We start from the raw sequence: 20,614 nt of genomic DNA, 5'->3' as shown, positions 1-20,614 counted from the left end.
CACAGTCCCTTTGCATTTGTTATAATCCAGGATGATGTGGGGCTTTCTCTTCCCAGAGTCCTGGACTTGTAGCTCACGGTGCCTGGTGCTCAATAAGACAACCTTTTTTCTTTGCTTGGGGATGTAGGAAACCACAGCCTTGCCCCCCCTGTAGCGACCTGGACGGGAGAGACAATCATCGAATCTTACTGCCCGATTAATTTGCTCAAATCTTTTTTTTTTTGACATGGTAGCAGGAAACAGAAGAGCCCTGTCTCCCCATTTCACAGGCTTGTTGTCGTTTCATGTTGAGACCTGTACAGGCTAACCAGCATCACAAGCCCCATGTAAGCCTGCAACTCCTCATCTATGTCCTTCCAGTCTTTTACTGACCTGTTGCCCCTGCGGGTTGGTGAAATGCAGGATTAGCTGCATAATGTCCTCTGCAAAAAAAAGATGGAAAGTGCTCACAGGGCTGCTGATCCTATACGAATTGCATAATGGGTTGGTCCTGGGGTTAAAATGGGGGGAGGAAAAAATGGCAGGACCTCTTCGTGTGTGGGTTGCCACATGATTTCTCCATTTTTAGATCTCCACTGGCCATCCTCCAGTCTTGTCTCTTCCTCCTGCTCTTCTTCCTCCTTCTCCTTCTCCTTCTCCTCCTCCTCACATGAGCTGCAAAGCTCCTCGGTGCCTGGCAAAAATTCTTCTTCGCTGTCAGAAGTATCTCCACTGCTTGTGGAGAGTGCAAAACTGCAGCAACAGCCTCCTCTAAACTGAGTGCACGCTTCATTGTGTCTGTGCAGAAATGACCACTCAGACCAGGCTGCAAAGTATTCTCATAGACTTCAAAGGTGCACCTGAATAAACATGCTATACCATACATCCAATAAGAGAGAGGAGGCACACTCATGATCAAGAAAAAACATAAACGCACGCCTTTGATCTCTCTCCCCCCCCCCCCCCCCCCCCCCCCCCTCTGTCTTTCTCTCTCTCTCTTACACACGCACACATACATACACACACAATACCATTTTATGGTGGTTAGCTGTTTTATTGTCATGCATTTTACAAGGTAAGATAACCATGTCCTGCATTCAAAACCACTGAAAATGTCTATGGTGGTGCTGTGCCTAATATTGTGCTGGTGTATGCTGGGTAATGGCACAGCTAGCGACTGGGTGACTTTATTCACCCGCTTCGGCTGTTATCACTCCATACAATGGGCGTTATTAGCACAAATCAATCCCATAGATATGGACCAGCTCCTGCTAGATTGTTCAGAAGGTTGTTATCATCCATCCAGATGGAGGATCACTAACAGGAGCGTGGGAAGACTCCAGAATCCACTCTGGCTGCAATCCGGTGGATACAGCAGTGTTTACAGGTAATACCATTTAAACGGACAGCATTTATAGAATGACTATTAAAAATCAGCGAGTGTCAATAATGTTAATGTGGTTATGTTAGTAATACACCGAGTGCTAATATAACAGCTTTAAGATGCATTTGTAGATGTTATTACGTGTTTTACTGTCTTTATGGTGCTAGCTTAAAGTTACGGTGTAAACGTTAGCTTATATTGGAGTAAAGCTGTTACTGTTTAAATGATGTTAGCACAGAAATATTAGCTTCTGTCATGACTGACGAAGTTACTAGTTAATAAAGTTTCCAGTAAAGTGTTTAATCGCAGCCACAGACTGACAGCAAATATCTCGATTAGCTTCAGTGCATCTGTAATAAATATGTGCAAGTTTCAGTGCTTCGTTTAAACTGTATGATACTTATACTGACCCAGGGTCAGTGTAAAATACAATCCTAGCTGTGTGAACAAAGCCTGGCTCCTTTAATCCTGCATGAAAAACCTCAGGATGCAGGCTATTATTACGCTTTCCTGCTGGCACACCTGTCACACCTGAGAGTCAGCTAGAAACTTACAGTGACGTGGACATCATGCAAAGACTGCCAGACTCTGTAATACTGCAAATGATCAGTGACTCAAGTTAACACTAAACTTTAAACGGTGCCTCTGTGTCTCTGTGTGCTGAACATTTAGGATTGAGTCAGGCTGCATCTGTGTTAGTCCTCTGACAGACTGGTGACCTGTCCAGGTGTGCTCTACCTATGACTACTGGGACAGGCTCTAGCTCCTGTAATAGAAATTTTATGTTATTCTCATTTAAAGCATTTAAGTGCTTATGCATATGCTTAGTTGTGACACTGTTATAGACTGTTCAATGAAAGTTTCTAAAACTAGATGAACTTACTTCAGCAGTTTGAGAAAACAACTCCCTTTACAGGTGCTGATAACGTCAAGGGCACAAAACAGCATAACCATTGATCCGTTAGGTTTCATAGCGAGACACGTGAAGTGGCAGAGCTGACATGACTGAACTGTGATGTTTGATGTGTGTTTGCTCTCCTGTGCATAGTAATAAATAGCATGATCACAGCTCTTTCTGTGTTGCAGACTTTATTAAAAAAATTCCATGACATCTACTATAACTGAACCAACCTGGTGCTCTTCATTTATGGAGGCTGTTGAGTCTGAATGTTGGATGTTGTGTATCTCGTGTTCTCTGGGCTTTGTTGTCCTCAGTCTTTTTGCAGGATCAGAAAACAAAACCGGGAGGCGCGTAAATGTTTCTTCTCCATGATGTTTCTTCAAATGTTTCTTCTGGATGATGATATGACCGTGACACGGGATGCCACCTTTGGTCTTGTGACGAAGCAAAGCTCAGGAAGAAGTGTGATTAAATGGTACCCACATGTTGAGAAGGATGTACAGGGCACCTGCAGCCAAATCCAAGCTTCAGCTTAGTTGTAGTTGCAGAATGCTATAGGACTGAGACATCTAAGGCATCAAATGTTTGATTAAATGGATGAAAAAGAGAAGTTTTTTCCCTATAATTATCACTTCTTAAAATCTGTAGCAACTTCAAGTCTGTCAGCATGCTGAGCATGCTCAGAATGTGACAATATATTTTTGTTCAATATTTAATTTCTTTCAGTTGCAATTGTTAAATGAAAAAATATATATTCTTATAATTTAGCAAATGAATTTATCAAAAAAAAAACAACATATATCTGTATTAGTTTTAGTAAATTAATTTGACACCTGTATTGAAAATACCATATTGTATTCATACAGAATCAGTATGGTATCATTGTTTGTCTGTTCACTGATTGTTGAAGCTAAGAGCTACTTTGATCTGTTTAGATCTAAAGTATCCAAAGTTGAGTTCTAATGTTTCTTCACCCCTGTGTGTGTGATATGTGATTTCCTACATGCTGGCAGAGCAGAGCAGCAGTTTGTGCTCACAGATGGTGACGGTGTGGAGAGACGGTGGTATTTCCTCAGAAGAACCAGCAGAGTCACAAAGGACACCAGTCCATCTCACCACCTTGACTTGCTGACTGATGTTCGTCTGCACTGCACAGAGGAAATCAACTGACCGAGGTTTGTCCAGTGACGTGTTATGAAATGTATATTTGTTTTATGCTTACAGATATGTTTTTCTTGACAGGCTCTGCAGAGGTTAGACAAAGCAGAGAAAACATGTGCTTTACATTTTACTGTGATTTATTGAGATATTTGTTGCCTGATGTTCAGCAGGAATGGAGAAATAGAATCAAAGGGAGATGTTTTTCCTGTTTTTGTAATGATGTAAGTAAATCTTCAATATTATTTATTTGCTTGGTTATATTAGGAGCGTTTCTGAGTGAGGGAGAGAGGAGTCATCATCCAGGTAAAGTGACGTGGATCAGTGGATACACTTGTCTCCCCTTTAAAGGAGACGATCCAAGTCATCCTTAAATGTTAGCGCTTTCAAATACACAAACATTTTTAAAGGACAAAAATGAACATCCAACTTTGACTGTAATACAAAATAAATCTTTGCATGTGTGTTTTCAAACTCTCAGATGGGCAGTATATCAGTCTTGGACTGTCTAACCTGCCGGAGCAGCACTGAATGACCACCGCACGAGCATGTTCCTGCAACATTCAGCATCTGATCCTTCATCTGTGTGCTTCTGCTTTTGGTAAGTAGAGTTACCCAACTCCAGTAACTCTAAACACATGCCATCCATTTCTAACGGCCTGGTTACTTCCTGTCAGTTACTTTAGAAACCATGTGGTCACCTGACCTAACACTGTTTCTTCTTCTTCCCCTTAATGTTGAAGTGTCAAATGTCAAACAGCTGGAGAGGAAACTACACCAGTGTACTGGGATGTTTCAGCAACACGTGCCAGATGCTGTTCCTTCATGGTGACATCACCAGAGACAGTCCCGCCCACCTCAGGACCCATTGATTATGATGATCTGATCCATCAAACCCCCAGCAGGTGAACTTTATTCATGACATAACACCGCAACAATGTAAAAAATTAAACAGCAACAGTCTAAATGTAAAGTGCATTCTAAAGTCCTCTTCAATAAATTGTATGCAAAGAGTCATTCAGGTCACTACAGAACCCAGAGTCTTCATCATTAAATCTCTGGTTGCTTCATTTTTCTATCCTATATCAGATATTTTAAAGGTTATCTTAGGTAAAGTTCCATTCTCATGGTGAGGCAAAGTGCTTTATGTGTGTGTGTGCCCGTGTCATGAACGGCTATAAAAGGCCTATAATTAAAGAACAAAGCGGGGTTTGAGTTCGAGTTGCGGCAGACTGTCACTACTTGTAAATGGAATGCAGCCTTCCTACGGCGGACAGCTAATAACAGGAATCGGACGCGGTCCAGCCAAGTCCACAGCAACCACCATAGCAACCGCCTAGCATGACCTTAAAAACATATTCTGTCTTCATAACTATCAAAATCGTGAAATGATTTGCAAAGTGTGAAAGTGTTACAGCTGCAGAGAGCTATGGCGGTATCTATGGAAGCTGTTTACATAGCTAATAATATACGATGTAACCATGGAGACAGTCAGTCACTTGAGCTAGCGGTGCATGTTTACTACAGTGAATAAGGTGATTGAGTGCACAGCGTCCACACTCTGCAGGGGGTAAAGACATTACTTCAATATTATTTTATATTGATATATATTAGCCTTCTGTTGACCATCACCTCAGGTTCACCATTACAGTTTCAGATTACAGATGCACACTGTCTAAACACATTCAAAAACTCATGTCTCAGAAATAAGCACAGCTGTTCATGTTTGTCATTAGAGTTTTATTTGTAAGAAAATTATGAACTTCATATTGTGCATTAAATAAAAGAACATTTCACAACTCTGAGTCAACAGAAACAGGTAACAGAAATGTCTCTAATGTGTACAGTGTAGTGTAAGCATTAAAAGATCATAAAGGAAAAACTAACATTTATGTGAAACTAATTGTAATAAAAAATGAGCAGGTGCTTTATAGATTTAAAAGAAAGAATCTGAAAACAACACTTTTTTGGTCTAAGTGATCAAAGTAGAAAACAGAACTGATGTTCAAGAACAAACCGTAGCTGCACTAATATTACACATCTCAATCGTTGTACTGAACAGACATGTTGCTTTTAAAACCACATGCAGTGTGTGACCATGACTGTTCACTGAGACCATGAACGCCACTTCGCTGAAGCATTCTTCTTCTTCTTCTTCTTGCCATTAAATTGGAAGCAGAAGCAGCACGAGCTGATTTGATCTACTGAAAGGAAAAAGCAGAACATCTGAGTTGAAACCAGTCAGCTGAAATCATTAAGACAGGAACAAATTCAATGCAGTGTCTCACGTGGCTTAGCCTGTTACAACTGTTGATACAAGCTAAATACGGTTAACACACAGTGTCAGGGAGCTCCAGTGTGGGAACTAGTGGCTTTAGGTTTGTAGTCATTTAACTTTCATCCATTCATTCATTTAATTCAGGAGGAAGAAATGCCAGGTTGGTGCAGGCTGGTTACATGCATTTGGTCCCATGCTGTCTTTAATTAAATGACTTGGTTCATTTTATGGCTGGGCTGTATGTGGGGTTATATCATGTTATTTGGGCAGGAGTACCTGTCCCCTGTTAGACTTAGAAAGTTTCTCCATAAGTAGAGTTTCTAACTCTTCTAGCACATCTGTGGCTGACAGCTTTTTGGTGGCTCTTTTTACCCCACACTGGTTGTGAGTGTGTAAATAGCCCCACTAGTTATTTTGGGTTGCAGTTAACTAGGGAGGAAGGGCTGGGTATGCCATGATTAGGTGAATAACAATTATATGTGATACATAAATTTCACAATGCATGCATATATCTCTATCAATTAAACCTGGCCTGAGGGCTGCCATTTTTTACATTCAGTTATTTCTCTTAGAAATGTTGGAACTAAATAATGAATGTGTTACAGTTAAAGTGAAACACTGGTCAGTGTAAATGGCTCGTTGGGACACAGAAACCTTTAAATTAAACCTGATATCTAGTGTCAAACAATATCAAAGCTGTAAAAGATGTTTACATTCAGAATTTATAAAACTATGATTGTAAATAAATTCAAACAAGTGAGCTTTTCTCTTTGTGCTGAATATCAACACTGTGGTTTCTTAGACTGTAAGCTTTACTTTAGTGCAACCAGTTGCAGAAGCTGCCACTCCAAATGTCTTTTGATAACAAGAAAAAAATACCTTTTCAGTACACGGCCTGAAGTTCTTCTCCGACATCTTCTGAAGATTTTAAAATTATTCACATAATGAAAACCTATACTTTGTCTCGGGCGAGTTTCCCATTCAAATGCATGTAACAGTGAGAAACACACTGTCTTGGCGAAAGAAAGCTTTTTTGAACAACTTCATATAAATCGCTGTAACTTTTGATAGAAGACTCAGACAAACATGTTTATGGCTTTATCTTATAGAACTCAATATCCCCGTGCTGGGCAAACAGGTTTTGCAGCCGTTTGAACTAAGATTTTAAAATTATTCACATAATGAAAACCTATACTTTGTCTCGGGCGAGTTTCCCATTCAAATGCATGTAACAGTGTGAAACGCATTGTCTTGGCGAAATAAAGCGTTTTTGAACAACTTCATATAAATCGCTGTAACTTTTGATAGAAGACTCAGACAAACATGTTTATGGCTTTATCTTATAGAACTCAAGGTCCCCGTGCTGGGCAAACAGGTTTTGCAGCCGTTTCAGCTAAGATTTTAAAATTATTCACATAATGAAAACCTATACTTTGTCTCGGGCGAGTTTCCCATTCAAATGCATGTAACAGTGAGAAACACACTGTCTTGGCGAAAGAAAGCGTTTTCGTACAACTTCATATAAATCGCTGTAACTTTTGATAGAAGACTCAGAAACTCATGTTTATGGCTTTATCTTATAGAACTCAATATCCCCGTGCTGGGCAAACAGGTTTTGCAGCCGTTTGAGCTAAGATTTTAAAATTATTCACATAATGAAAACCTATACTTTGTCTCGGGCGAGTTTCCCATTCAAATGCATGTAACAGTGTGAAACGCATTGTCTTGGCGAAAGAAAGCGTTTTCGTACAACTTCATATAAATCGCTGTAACTTTTGATAGAAGACTCAGACAAACATGTTTATGGCTTTATCTTATAGAACTCAATATCCCCGTGCTGGGCAAACAGGTTTTGCAGCCGTTTGAGCTAAGGTTTTAAAATTATTCACATAATGAAAACCTATACTTTGTCTCGGGCGAGTTTCCCATTCAAATGAATGTATCAGTGAGAAACACACTGTCTTGGCGAAAGAAAGCATTTTCGTACAACTTCATATAAATCGCTGTAACTTTTGATAGAAGACTCAGACAAAAATGTTTATGGCTTTATCTTATAGAACTCAATATCCCCGTGCTGGGCAAACAGGTTTTGCAGCCGTTTGAGCTAAGATTTTAAAATTATTCACATAATGAAAACCTATACTTTGTCTCGGGCGAGTTTCCCATTCAAATGCATGTAACAGTGAGAAACACACTGTCTTGGCGAAAGAAAGCGTTTTCGTACAACTTCATATAAATCGCTGTAACTTTTGATAGAAGACTCAGAAACTCATGTTTATGGCTTTATCTTATAGAACTCAATATCCCCGTGCTGGGCAAACAGGTTTTGCAGCCGTTTGAGCTAAGATTTTAAAATTATTCACATAATGAAAACCTATACTTTGTCTCGGGCGAGTTTCCCATTCAAATGCATGTAACAGTGTGAAACGCATTGTCTTGGCGAAATAAAGCGTTTTTGAACAACTTCATATAAATCGCTGTAACTTTTGATAGAAGACTCAGACAAACATGTTTATGGCTTTATCTTATAGAACTCAATATCCCCGTGCTGGGCAAACAGGTTTTGCAGCCGTTTGAGCTAAGATTTTAAAATTATTCACATAATGAAAACCTATACTTTGTCTCGGGCGAGTTTCCCATTCAAATGAATGTATCAGTGAGAAACACACTGTCTTGGCGAAAGAAAGCATTTTCGTACAACTTCATATAAATCGCTGTAACTTTTGATAGAAGACTCAGACAAAAATGTTTATGGCTTTATCTTATAGAACTCAATATCCCCGTGCTGGGCAAACAGGTTTTGCAGCCGTTTGAGCTAAGATTTTAAAATTATTCACATAATGAAAACCTATACTTTGTCTCGGGCGAGTTTCCCATTCAAATGCATGTAACAGTGTGAAACGCATTGTCTTGGCGAAATAAAGCGTTTTTGAACAACTTCATATAAATCGCTGTAACTTTTGATAGAAGACTCAGACAAACATGTTTATGGCTTTATCTTATAGAACTCAATATCCCCGTGCTGGGCAAACAGGTTTTGCAGCCGTTTGAGCTAAGATTTTAAAATTATTCACATAATGAAAACCTATACTTTGTCTCGGGCGAGTTTCCCATTCAAATGCATGTAACAGTGTGAAACGCATTGTCTTGGCGAAATAAAGCGTTTTTGAACAACTTCATATAAATCGCTGTAACTTTTGATAGAAGACTCAGACAAACATGTTTATGGCTTTATCTTATAGAACTCAATATCCCCGTGCTGGGCAAACAGGTTTTGCAGCCGTTTGAGCTAAGATTTTAAAATTATTCACATAATGAAAACCTATACTTTGTCTCGGGCGAGTTTCCCATTCAAATGCATGTAACAGTGTGAAACGCATTGTCTTGGCGAAATAAAGCGTTTTTGAACAACTTCATATAAATCGCTGTAACTTTTGATAGAAGACTCAGACAAACATGTTTATGGCTTTATCTTATAGAACTCAATATGTCATGTTTCGGCCGTGTGGCAGGCAGGATGAGGACCCAAATTGCAAACTCACACACACGGGGGATAAACTCAAAATGCAGCTTTAATGCTGATAAGTGATAAACAATAACGATGATACAAAAAGCAATACAAAACTACACTAAACTGGGAAAAGCTAAAGTAACATATACTGGAAGACACGGGGAGAACCACACACGGCATGAGGGAGAACGCGACGCCGAACAGAGGAAGACGCAGACAGAAATACACAGAGGGTTAACGAGGAAAGTGGGAACACACGGGGAACACAGGTGACACAGATAACCATAACGAGACACTGACGGGAGACGGGCAGAGTCAAACAGGAAGTACAGAGGTTCAGACAGGAGGAGAGAGAGCACGGGGAAAAACACAGACATAACGGGCTGGGGAAACATGGAACAACCACAAAGGGAGACGAGGGCTCATAAATACAGAGAGGGCACACAGGGGGGAGAGAGAGCACGGGGAAAACTTAGACATAACGGGCAGGGGAAACATGGAATAAAACATAAGGAGAGACGAAGGCTCACAGATACACAGAGGGGCACACAGGGGGTGAGAGTCACAAAGGGAACGCACATAAGGAACACCACAACAGGGCAACTCAGAAAACATGGTCTAAATAAGGAACGAAATACAAAAATACATGGAAACTAAGAATACTGGGCCAACACGGCCCAGGACCATGACATCACCCCCCCCTTAAGGGCTGGCTCCCGACAGCCCAAACCCGAGAAACAAAAACAAAAACAGAAAACAACCCACCCAGGGCGGGAGGCGGGGGACCAGGACGGAGGGACCAGAACGGGAAACAAAACAAACAACAGAAAACACAGGAGCACATGACCATAAAATAAAATAAATAAAATAAAGTTCAGGGGGCCGACCCAGAGCCCACAGGCACAAGAGTTCACGGGTCACACGGTCGGGGGGCCGACCAGGCGGGTAGCACAGGTGGCAGAGCTGGTCCGGAGGCCGGCCGTGCGGAAGGCAGCGGCGGCGGCGAAGGAGACGACGGAGCAGTTCAGGGGGCCGGCCGCGCGGAAGGCAGCGGCGGCGGCGGAGGAGACGACGGAGCAGTTCAGGGGGCCGGCCGCGCGGAAGGCAGCGGCGGCGGCGGAGGAGACGACGGAGCAGTTCAGGGGGCCGGCCGCGCGGAAGGCAGCGGCGGCGGCTCTCCAGTGTCAGGCGTGCTGGCCATGGCCCGGTGGGCACAGGACCAGACGAAGCACAGGCTGAAGGCTCTGAGGCTGCTGCAGCTGACGAAGGCTCTGAGGCTGCTGCAGCTGACGAAGGCTCTGAGGCTGCTGCAGCTGACGAAGGCTCTGAGGCTGCTGCAGCTGACGAAGGCTCTGAGGCTGCTGCAGCTGACGAAGGCTCTGAGGCTGGGCCAGACGAAGGCTCTGAGGCTGGGCCAGACGAAGGCTCTGAGGCTGGGCCAGACGAAGGCTCTGAGGCTGGGCCAGACGAGGACGAAGGCTCTGAGGCTGGGCCAGACGAGGACGAAGGCTCTGAGGCTGGGCCAGACGAGGACGAAGACTCTGAGGCTGGGCCAGACGAGGACGAAGACTCTGAGGCTGGGCCAGACGAGGACGAAGACTCTGAGGCTGGGCCAGACGAGGACGAAGACTCTGAGGCTGCTGCTGCAGCTGACGAAGACTCTGAGGCTGCTGCTGCAGCTGACGAAGACTCTGAGGCTGCTGCTGCAGCTGACGAAGGCTCTGAGGCTGCTGCTGCAGCTGACGAAGGCTCTGAGGCTGCTGCTGCAGCTGACGAAGGCTCTGAGGCTGCTGCAGCTGACGAAGGCTCTGAGGCTGCTGCAGCTGACGAAGCACAGGCTGGACCAGGCGTAGCAGAAGGTGGCTGGATGGGCTCCTCGGGCCCTCCAGCTGATGTGGCATGAGGCTGGTGCGGTTCTCCCGAACCCCCAGCTGACGAGGAAGGTTGCTGAACGGGCCCCTCGGACCCTCCAGCGGAGACAGGAGGCTGAACGGGCCCCTCGGACCCTCCAGCGGAGACAGGAGGCTGAACGGGCCCCTCGGACCCTCCAGCGGAGACAGGAGGCTGAACGGGCCCCTCGGACCCTCCAGCGGAGACAGGAGGCTGAACGGGCCCCTCGGACCCTCCAGCTGACGAGGTAGATGGCGGCGTGGGAGCCGCGGAGTCCTGGATGAGCTCGTCCGAGCTCCCAGCAGGAGCCGATGCAGAGCCAGAGAGACCTGAGACCCCTGGCTGAATGTTGAGCTGACCAGCGGACCGTACTGCTATCGGGGACTGGGCTACAGGAGCTACTGGAGCCTGCGCTACAGGCGGCACTGGAGCTACTGGGGCCTGAACTGAAACAGGTGGCTCTGGAGCTACTGGGGCCTGAACTGAAACAGGCGGCACTGGAGCTACTGGGGCCTGAACTGAAACAGGCGGCACTGGAGCTACTGGGGCCTGAACTGAAACAGGCGGCACTGGAGCTACTGGAGACCCAGGTGACACTGGTGTACTGGGGTGAAGGCAGCGAGGACGCAGTCTCTCTCTTAAGGGAGGATCGAATGATTTGGCGATAAACCTAGACGGGAAAAGATGCCGATGCTGAAAATACCAGGCAGCGGGGGCTTCCAGGAGGGTAGCTGACTGAACTGAGCGTGGCTGCGAGGGAGCTAACTGAACTGAGCGTGGCTGCGAGGGAGCTAACTGAACTGAGCGTGGCTGCGAGGGAGCTAACTGAACTGAGCGTGGCTGCGAGGGAGCTAACTGAACTGAGCGTGGCTGCGAGGGTGCTAACTGAGCCGCTGGTAGCTGCACAGGCGATAAGCAGCTCGCTTTAACATCCGCCACACAAGACACAGCTCCTGAATGAACAGTCATAATGTCTGGAAAAGACACAGAGTCCTCACTCACCACAGCAGGTGAATTAGAAGTCCGAATGTCCGGCTGTGGGGTGGTACGACGGCGGCGTGAACGCCGTTTTCTCCGGGATGGTGGAGGAGCTGAGCCGGGCCGCGAATCCTCCAGCGGACCGGACTGAACGTCCTCCGACTCTTCCCACCGGAGAGGCAGTTCCGGGCGGATGCCCATGGTGGACACGAGGAAGTCCCGGATGCGGGGGTGTAGCGCGCCGAATAACCAGGGGAGTCCGGACACCATCCGCTGTAGACGGCTGGCTAAGATCTCCCGGTATCCTCCCCTTGGCAGCGTCAACCACTTCTGACAGTCATATACCACCGTGTGGATTAGATCCTCACGGAGCTCAGCGGAGGGGTTGTGAATCGCTGGGTCCATGTCGAGGTCGCGTTCTTCTGTCATGTTTCGGCCGTGTGGCAGGCAGGATGAGGACCCAAATTGCAAACTCACACACACGGGGGATAAACTCAAAATGCAGCTTTAATGCTGATAAGTGATAAACAATAACGATGATACAAAAAGCAATACAAAACTACACTAAACTGGGAAAAGCTAAAGTAACATATACTGGAAGACACGGGGAGAACCACACACGGCATGAGGGAGAACGCGACGCCGAACAGAGGAAGACGCAGACAGAAATACACAGAGGGTTAACGAGGAAAGTGGGAACACACGGGGAACACAGGTGACACAGATAACCATAACGAGACACTGACGGGAGACGGGCAGAGTCAAACAGGAAGTACAGAGGTTCAGACAGGAGGAGAGAGAGCACGGGGAAAAACACAGACATAACGGGCTGGGGAAACATGGAACAACCACAAAGGGAGACGAGGGCTCATAAATACAGAGAGGGCACACAGGGGGGAGAGAGAGCACGGGGAAAACTTAGACATAACGGGCAGGGGAAACATGGAATAAAACATAAGGAGAGACGAAGGCTCACAGATACACAGAGGGGCACACAGGGGGTGAGAGTCACAAAGGGAACGCACATAAGGAACACCACAACAGGGCAACTCAGAAAACATGGTCTAAATAAGGAACGAAATACAAAAATACATGGAAACTAAGAATACTGGGCCAACACGGCCCAGGACCATGACACAATATCCCCGTGCTGGGCAAACAGGTTTTGCAGCTGTTTGAGCTAAGATTTTAAAATTATTCACATAATGAAAACCTATACTTTGTCTCGGGCGAGTTTCCCATTCAAATGCATGTAACAGTGAGAAACACACTGTCTTGGCGAAAGAAAGCGTTTTTGTACAACTTCATATAAATCGCTGTAACTTTTGATAGAAGACTCAGACAAACATGTTTATGGCTTTATCTTATAGAACTCAATATCCCCGTGCTGGGCAAACAGGTTTTGCAGCTGTTTGAGCTAAGATTTTAAAATTATTCACATAATGAAAACCTATACTTTGTCTCGGGCGAGTTTCCCATTCAAATGCATGTAACAGTGAGAAACACACTGTCTTGGCGAAAGAAAGCATTTTCGTACAACTTCATATAAATCGCTGTAACTTTTGATAGAAGACTCAGAAACTCATGTTTATGGCTTTATCTTATAGAACTCAATATCCCTGTGCTGGGCAAACAGGTTTTGCAGCCGTTTGAGCTAAGATTTTAAAATTATTCACATAATGAAAACCTATACTTTGTCTCGGGCGAGTTTCCCATTCAAATGCATGTAACAGTGTGAAACGCATTGTCTTGGCGAAATAAAGCGTTTTTGAACAACTTCATATAAATCGCTGTAACTTTTGATAGAAGACTCAGACAAACATGTTTATGGCTTTATCTTATAGAACTCAATATCCCCGTGCTGGGCAAACAGGTTTTGCAGCTGTTTGAGCTAAGATTTTAAAATTATTCACATAATGAAAACCTATACTTTGTTTCAGGCGAGTTTCCCATTCAAATGCATGTAACAGTGAGAAACACACTGTCTTGGCGAAAGAAAGCATTTTCGTACAACTTCATATAAATCGCTGTAACTTTTGATAGAAGACTCAGAAACTCATGTTTATGGCTTTATCTTATAGAACTCAATATCCCTGTGCTGGGCAAACAGGTTTTGCAGCCGTTTGAGCTAAGATTTTAAAATTATTCACATAATGAAAACCTATACTTTGTCTCGGGCGAGTTTCCCATTCAAATGCATGTAACAGTGAGAAACGCATTGTCTTGGCGAAATAAAGCGTTTTTGAACAACTTCATATAAATCGCTGTAACTTTTGATAGAAGACTCAGAAACTCATGTTTATGGCTTTATCTTATAGAACTCAATATCCCCGTGCTGGGCAAACAGGTTTTGCAGCTGTTTGAGCTAAGATTTTAAAATTATTCACATAATGAAAACCTATACTTTGTTTCAGGCGAGTTTCCCATTCAAATGCATGTAACAGTGAGAAACACACTGTCTTGGCGAAAGAAAGCGTTTTTGTACAACTTCATATAAATCGCTGTAACCTTTGATAGAAGACTCAGACAAACATGTTTATGGCTTTATCTTATAGAACTCAATATCCCCGTGCTGGGCAAACAGGTTTTGCAGCCGTTTGAGCTAAGATTTTAAAATTATTCACATAATGAAAACCTATACTTTGTTTCAGGCGAGTTTCCCATTCAAATGCATGTAACAGTGAGAAACACACTGTCTTGGCGAAAGAAAGCATTTTCGTACAACTTCATATAAATCGCTGTAACTTTTGATAGAAGACTCAGACAAAAATGTTTATGGCTTTATCTTATAGAACTCAATATCCCTGTGCTGGGCAAACAGGTTTTGCAGCCGTTTGAGCTAAGATTTTAAAATTATTCACATAATGAAAACCTATACTTTGTCTCGGGCGAGTTTCCCATTCAAATGCATGTAACAGTGAGAAACACACTGTCTTGGCGAAAGAAAGCGTTTTCGTACAACTTCATATAAATCGCTGTAACTTTTGATAGAAGACTCAGAAACTCATGTTTATGGCTTTATCTTATAGAACTCAATATCCCCGTGCTGGGCAAACAGGTTTTGCAGCCGTTTGAGCTAAGATTTTAAAATTATTCACATAATGAAAACCTATACTTTGTCTCGGGCGAGTTTCCCATTCAAATGCATGTAACAGTGAGAAACACACTGTCTTGGCGAAAGAAAGCATTTTCGTACAACTTCATATAAATCGCTGTAACTTTTGATAGAAGACTCAGACAAAAATGTTTATGGCTTTATCTTATAGAACTCAATATCCCCGTGCTGGGCAAACAGGTTTTGCAGCCGTTTGAGCTAAGATTTTAAAATTATTCACATAATGAAAACCTATACTTTGTCTCGGGCGAGTTTCCCATTCAAATGCATGTAACAGTGAGAAACACACTGTCTTGGCGAAAGAAAGCATTTTCGTACAACTTCATATAAATCGCTGTAACTTTTGATAGAAGACTCAGACAAAAATGTTTATGGCTTTATCTTATAGAACTCAATATCCCCGTGCTGGGCAAACAGGTTTTGCAGCTGTTTGAGCTAAGATTTTAAAATTATTCACATAATGAAAACCTATACTTTGTTTCAGGCGAGTTTCCCATTCAAATGCATGTAACAGTGAGAAACACACTGTCTTGGCGAAAGAAAGCGTTTTTGTACAACTTCATATAAATCGCTGTAACTTTTGATAGAAGACTCAGACAACCATGTTTATGGCTTTATCTTATAGAACTCAATATCCCCGTGCTGGGCAAACAGGTTTTGCAGCCGTTTGAGCTAAGATTTTAAAATTATTCACATAATGAAAACCTATACTTTGTTTCAGGCGAGTTTCCCATTCAAATGCATGTAACAGTGAGAAACACACTGTCTTGGCGAAAGAAAGCATTTTCGTACAACTTCATATAAATCGCTGTAACTTTTGATAGAAGACTCAGACAAAAATGTTTATGGCTTTATCTTATAGAACTCAATATCCCCGTGCTGGGCAAACAGGTTTTGCAGCCGTTTGAGCTAAGATTTTAAAATTATTCACATAATGAAAACCTATACTTTGTCTCGGGCGAGTTTCCCATTCAAATGCATGTAACAGTGAGAAACACACTGTCTTGGCGAAAGAAAGCATTTTCGTACAACTTCATATAAATCGCTGTAACTTTTGATAGAAGACTCAGACAAAAATGTTTATGGCTTTATCTTATAGAACTCAATATCCCCGTGCTGGGCAAACAGGTTTTGCAGCCGTTTGAGCTAAGATTTTAAAATTATTCACATAATGAAAACCTATACTTTGTCTCGGGCGAGTTTCCCATTCAAATGCATGTAACAGTGAGAAACACACTGTCTTGGCGAAAGAAAGCGTTTTTGTACAACTTCATATAAATCGCTGTAACTTTTGATAGAAGACTCAGACAACCATGTTTATGGCTTTATCTTATAGAACTCAATATCCCCGTGCTGGGCAAACAGGTTTTGCAGCCGTTTGAGCTAAGATTTTAAAATTATTCACATAATGAAAACCTATACTTTGTTTCAGGCGAGTTTCCCATTCAAATGCATGTAACAGTGAGAAACACACTGTCTTGGCGAAAGAAAGCATTTTCGTACAACTTCATATAAATCGCTGTAACTTTTGATAGAAGACTCAGACAAAAATGTTTATGGCTTTATCTTATAGAACTCAATATCCCCGTGCTGGGCAAACAGGTTTTGCAGCTGTTTGAGCTAAGATTTTAAAATTATTCACATAATGAAAACCTATACTTTGTTTCAGGCGAGTTTCCCATTCAAATGCATGTAACAGTGAGAAACACACTGTCTTGGCGAAAGAAAGCGTTTTTGTACAACTTCATATAAATCGCTGTAACTTTTGATAGAAGACTCAGACAAAAATGTTTATGGCTTTATCTTATAGAACTCAATATCCCCGTGCTGGGCAAACAGGTTTTGCAGCTGTTTGAGCTAAGATTTTAAAATTATTCACATAATGAAAACCTATACTTTGTTTCAGGCGAGTTTCCCATTCAAATGCATGTAACAGTGAGAAACACACTGTCTTGGCGAAAGAAAGCGTTTTTGTACAACTTCATATAAATCGCTGTAACTTTTGATAGAAGACTCAGACAACCATGTTTATGGCTTTATCTTATAGAACTCAATATCCCCGTGCTGGGCAAACAGGTTTTGCAGCCGTTTGAGCTAAGATTTTAAAATTATTCACATAATGAAAACCTATACTTTGTCTCGGGCGAGTTTCCCATTCAAATGCATGTAACAGTGAGAAACACACTGTCTTGGCGAAAGAAAGCGTTTTCGTACAACTTCATATAAATCGCTGTAACTTTTGATAGAAGACTCAGAAACTCATGTTTATGGCTTTATCTTATAGAACTCAATATCCCTGTGCTGGGCAAACAGGTTTTGCAGCCGTTTGAGCTAAGATTTTAAAATTATTCACATAATGAAAACCTATACTTTGTTTCAGGCGAGTTTCCCATTCAAATGCATGTAACAGTGAGAAACACACTGTCTTGGCGAAAGAAAGCATTTTCGTACAACTTCATATAAATCGCTGTAACTTTTGATAGAAGACTCAGACAAAAATGTTTATGGCTTTATCTTATAGAACTCAATATCCCCGTGCTGGGCAAACAGGTTTTGCAGCTGTTTGAGCTAAGATTTTAAAATTATTCACATAATGAAAACCTATACTTTGTTTCAGGCGAGTTTCCCATTCAAATGCATGTAACAGTGAGAAACACACTGTCTTGGCGAAAGAAAGCGTTTTTGTACAACTTCATATAAATCGCTGTAACTTTTGATAGAAGACTCAGACAACCATGTTTATGGCTTTATCTTATAGAACTCAATATCCCCGTGCTGGGCAAACAGGTTTTGCAGCCGTTTGAGCTAAGATTTTAAAATTATTCACATAATGAAAACCTATACTTTGTTTCAGGCGAGTTTCCCATTCAAATGCATGTAACAGTGAGAAACACACTGTCTTGGCGAAAGAAAGCATTTTCGTACAACTTCATATAAATCGCTGTAACTTTTGATAGAAGACTCAGACAAAAATGTTTATGGCTTTATCTTATAGAACTCAATATCCCCGTGCTGGGCAAACAGGTTTTGCAGCCGTTTGAGCTAAGATTTTAAAATTATTCACATAATGAAAACCTATACTTTGTCTCGGGCGAGTTTCCCATTCAAATGCATGTAACAGTGAGAAACACACTGTCTTGGCGAAAGAAAGCGTTTTTGTACAACTTCATATAAATCGCTGTAACTTTTGATAGAAGACTCAGACAACCATGTTTATGGCTTTATCTTATAGAACTCAATATCCCCGTGCTGGGCAAACAGGTTTTGCAGCCGTTTGAGCTAAGATTTTAAAATTATTCACATAATGAAAACCTATACTTTGTCTCGGGCGAGTTTCCCATTCAAATGCATGTAACAGTGAGAAACACACTGTCTTGGCGAAAGAAAGCGTTTTCGTACAACTTCATATAAATCGCTGTAACTTTTGATAGAAGACTCAGAAACTCATGTTTATGGCTTTATCTTATAGAACTCAATATCCCTGTGCTGGGCAAACAGGTTTTGCAGCCGTTTGAGCTAAGATTTTAAAATTATTCACATAATGAAAACCTATACTTTGTTTCAGGCGAGTTTCCCATTCAAATGCATGTAACAGTGAGAAACACACTGTCTTGGCGAAAGAAAGCATTTTCGTACAACTTCATATAAATCGCTGTAACTTTTGATAGAAGACTCAGACAAAAATGTTTATGGCTTTATCTTATAGAACTCAATATCCCCGTGCTGGGCAAACAGGTTTTGCAGCCGTTTGAGCTAAGATTTTAAAATTATTCACATAATGAAAACCTATACTTTGTCTCGGGCGAGTTTCCCATTCAAATGCATGTAACAGTGAGAAACACACTGTCTTGGCGAAAGAAAGCGTTTTTGTACAACTTCATATAAATCGCTGTAACTTTTGATAGAAGACTCAGACAACCATGTTTATGGCTTTATCTTATAGAACTCAATATCCCCGTGCTGGGCAAACAGGTTTTGCAGCCGTTTGAGCTAAGATTTTAAAATTATTCACATAATGAAAACCTATACTTTGTTTCAGGCGAGTTTCCCATTCAAATGCATGTAACAGTGAGAAACACACTGTCTTGGCGAAAGAAAGCATTTTCGTACAACTTCATATAAATCGCTGTAACTTTTGATAGAAGACTCAGACAAAAATGTTTATGGCTTTATCTTATAGAACTCAATATCCCCGTGCTGGGCAAACAGGTTTTGCAGCTGTTTGAGCTAAGATTTTAAAATTATTCACATAATGAAAACCTATACTTTGTTTCAGGCGAGTTTCCCATTCAAATGCATGTAACAGTGAGAAACACACTGTCTTGGCGAAAGAAAGCGTTTTTGTACAACTTCATATAAATCGCTGTAACTTTTGATAGAAGACTCAGACAAAAATGTTTATGGCTTTATCTTATAGAACTCAATATCCCCGTGCTGGGCAAACAGGTTTTGCAGCTGTTTGAGCTAAGATTTTAAAATTATTCACATAATGAAAACCTATACTTTGTTTCAGGCGAGTTTCCCATTCAAATGCATGTAACAGTGAGAAACACACTGTCTTGGCGAAAGAAAGCGTTTTTGTACAACTTCATATAAATCGCTGTAACTTTTGATAGAAGACTCAGACAACCATGTTTATGGCTTTATCTTATAGAACTCAATATCCCCGTGCTGGGCAAACAGGTTTTGCAGCCGTTTGAGCTAAGATTTTAAAATTATTCACATAATGAAAACCTATACTTTGTCTCGGGCGAGTTTCCCATTCAAATGCATGTAACAGTGAGAAACACACTGTCTTGGCGAAAGAAAGCGTTTTCGTACAACTTCATATAAATCGCTGTAACTTTTGATAGAAGACTCAGAAACTCATGTTTATGGCTTTATCTTATAGAACTCAATATCCCTGTGCTGGGCAAACAGGTTTTGCAGCCGTTTGAGCTAAGATTTTAAAATTATTCACATAATGAAAACCTATACTTTGTTTCAGGCGAGTTTCCCATTCAAATGCATGTAACAGTGAGAAACACACTGTCTTGGCGAAAGAAAGCATTTTCGTACAACTTCATATAAATCGCTGTAACTTTTGATAGAAGACTCAGACAAAAATGTTTATGGCTTTATCTTATAGAACTCAATATCCCCGTGCTGGGCAAACAGGTTTTGCAGCTGTTTGAGCTAAGATTTTAAAATTATTCACATAATGAAAACCTATACTTTGTTTCAGGCGAGTTTCCCATTCAAATGCATGTAACAGTGAGAAACACACTGTCTTGGCGAAAGAAAGCGTTTTTGTACAACTTCATATAAATCGCTGTAACTTTTGATAGAAGACTCAGACAAAAATGTTTATGGCTTTATCTTATAGAACTCAATATCCCCGTGCTGGGCAAACAGGTTTTGCAGCTGTTTGAGCTAAGATT

General features: G+C 42.0%; 1 protein-coding gene across 16 annotated transcripts in view; it reads left to right on the top strand.

Moving 5' to 3' along the window:
• LOC309696408 (uncharacterized protein) overlaps positions 1 to 20,614 on the top strand; it is a 596,714-nt gene that overhangs the window by 71,795 nt on the left and 504,305 nt on the right. For 3 of the 16 annotated variants that reach the window (XR_014273468.1, XR_014273469.1, XR_014273470.1), the window contains exons 1-5: positions 1,162 to 2,739; positions 3,278 to 3,439; positions 3,690 to 3,798; positions 3,904 to 4,023; positions 4,166 to 4,327. Coding sequence is in view for 6 of the 16 variants with exons in the window: in XM_082517637.1 (XP_082373763.1) it covers positions 3,971 to 4,023; positions 4,166 to 4,327 (215 nt within the window). In the remaining 10 variants the exon portion in view is untranslated. Of the gene's footprint in view, positions 1 to 984; positions 2,740 to 3,277; positions 3,440 to 3,689; positions 3,799 to 3,903; positions 4,024 to 4,165; positions 4,328 to 20,614 lie in introns of those variants that run through there. The other 13 variants (XR_014273471.1, XR_014273472.1, XR_014273473.1 and 10 more) reach the window with 10 other exon arrangements.

Source organism: Aulonocara stuartgranti, assembly GCF_965226115.1.
Source record: "Aulonocara stuartgranti genome assembly, chromosome: 20".
NCBI lineage: Eukaryota > Metazoa > Chordata > Actinopteri > Cichliformes > Cichlidae > Aulonocara > Aulonocara stuartgranti.
Note: the sequence above shows the minus strand (reverse complement) of the source record. Positions and strands in the feature narration are given on the sequence as shown.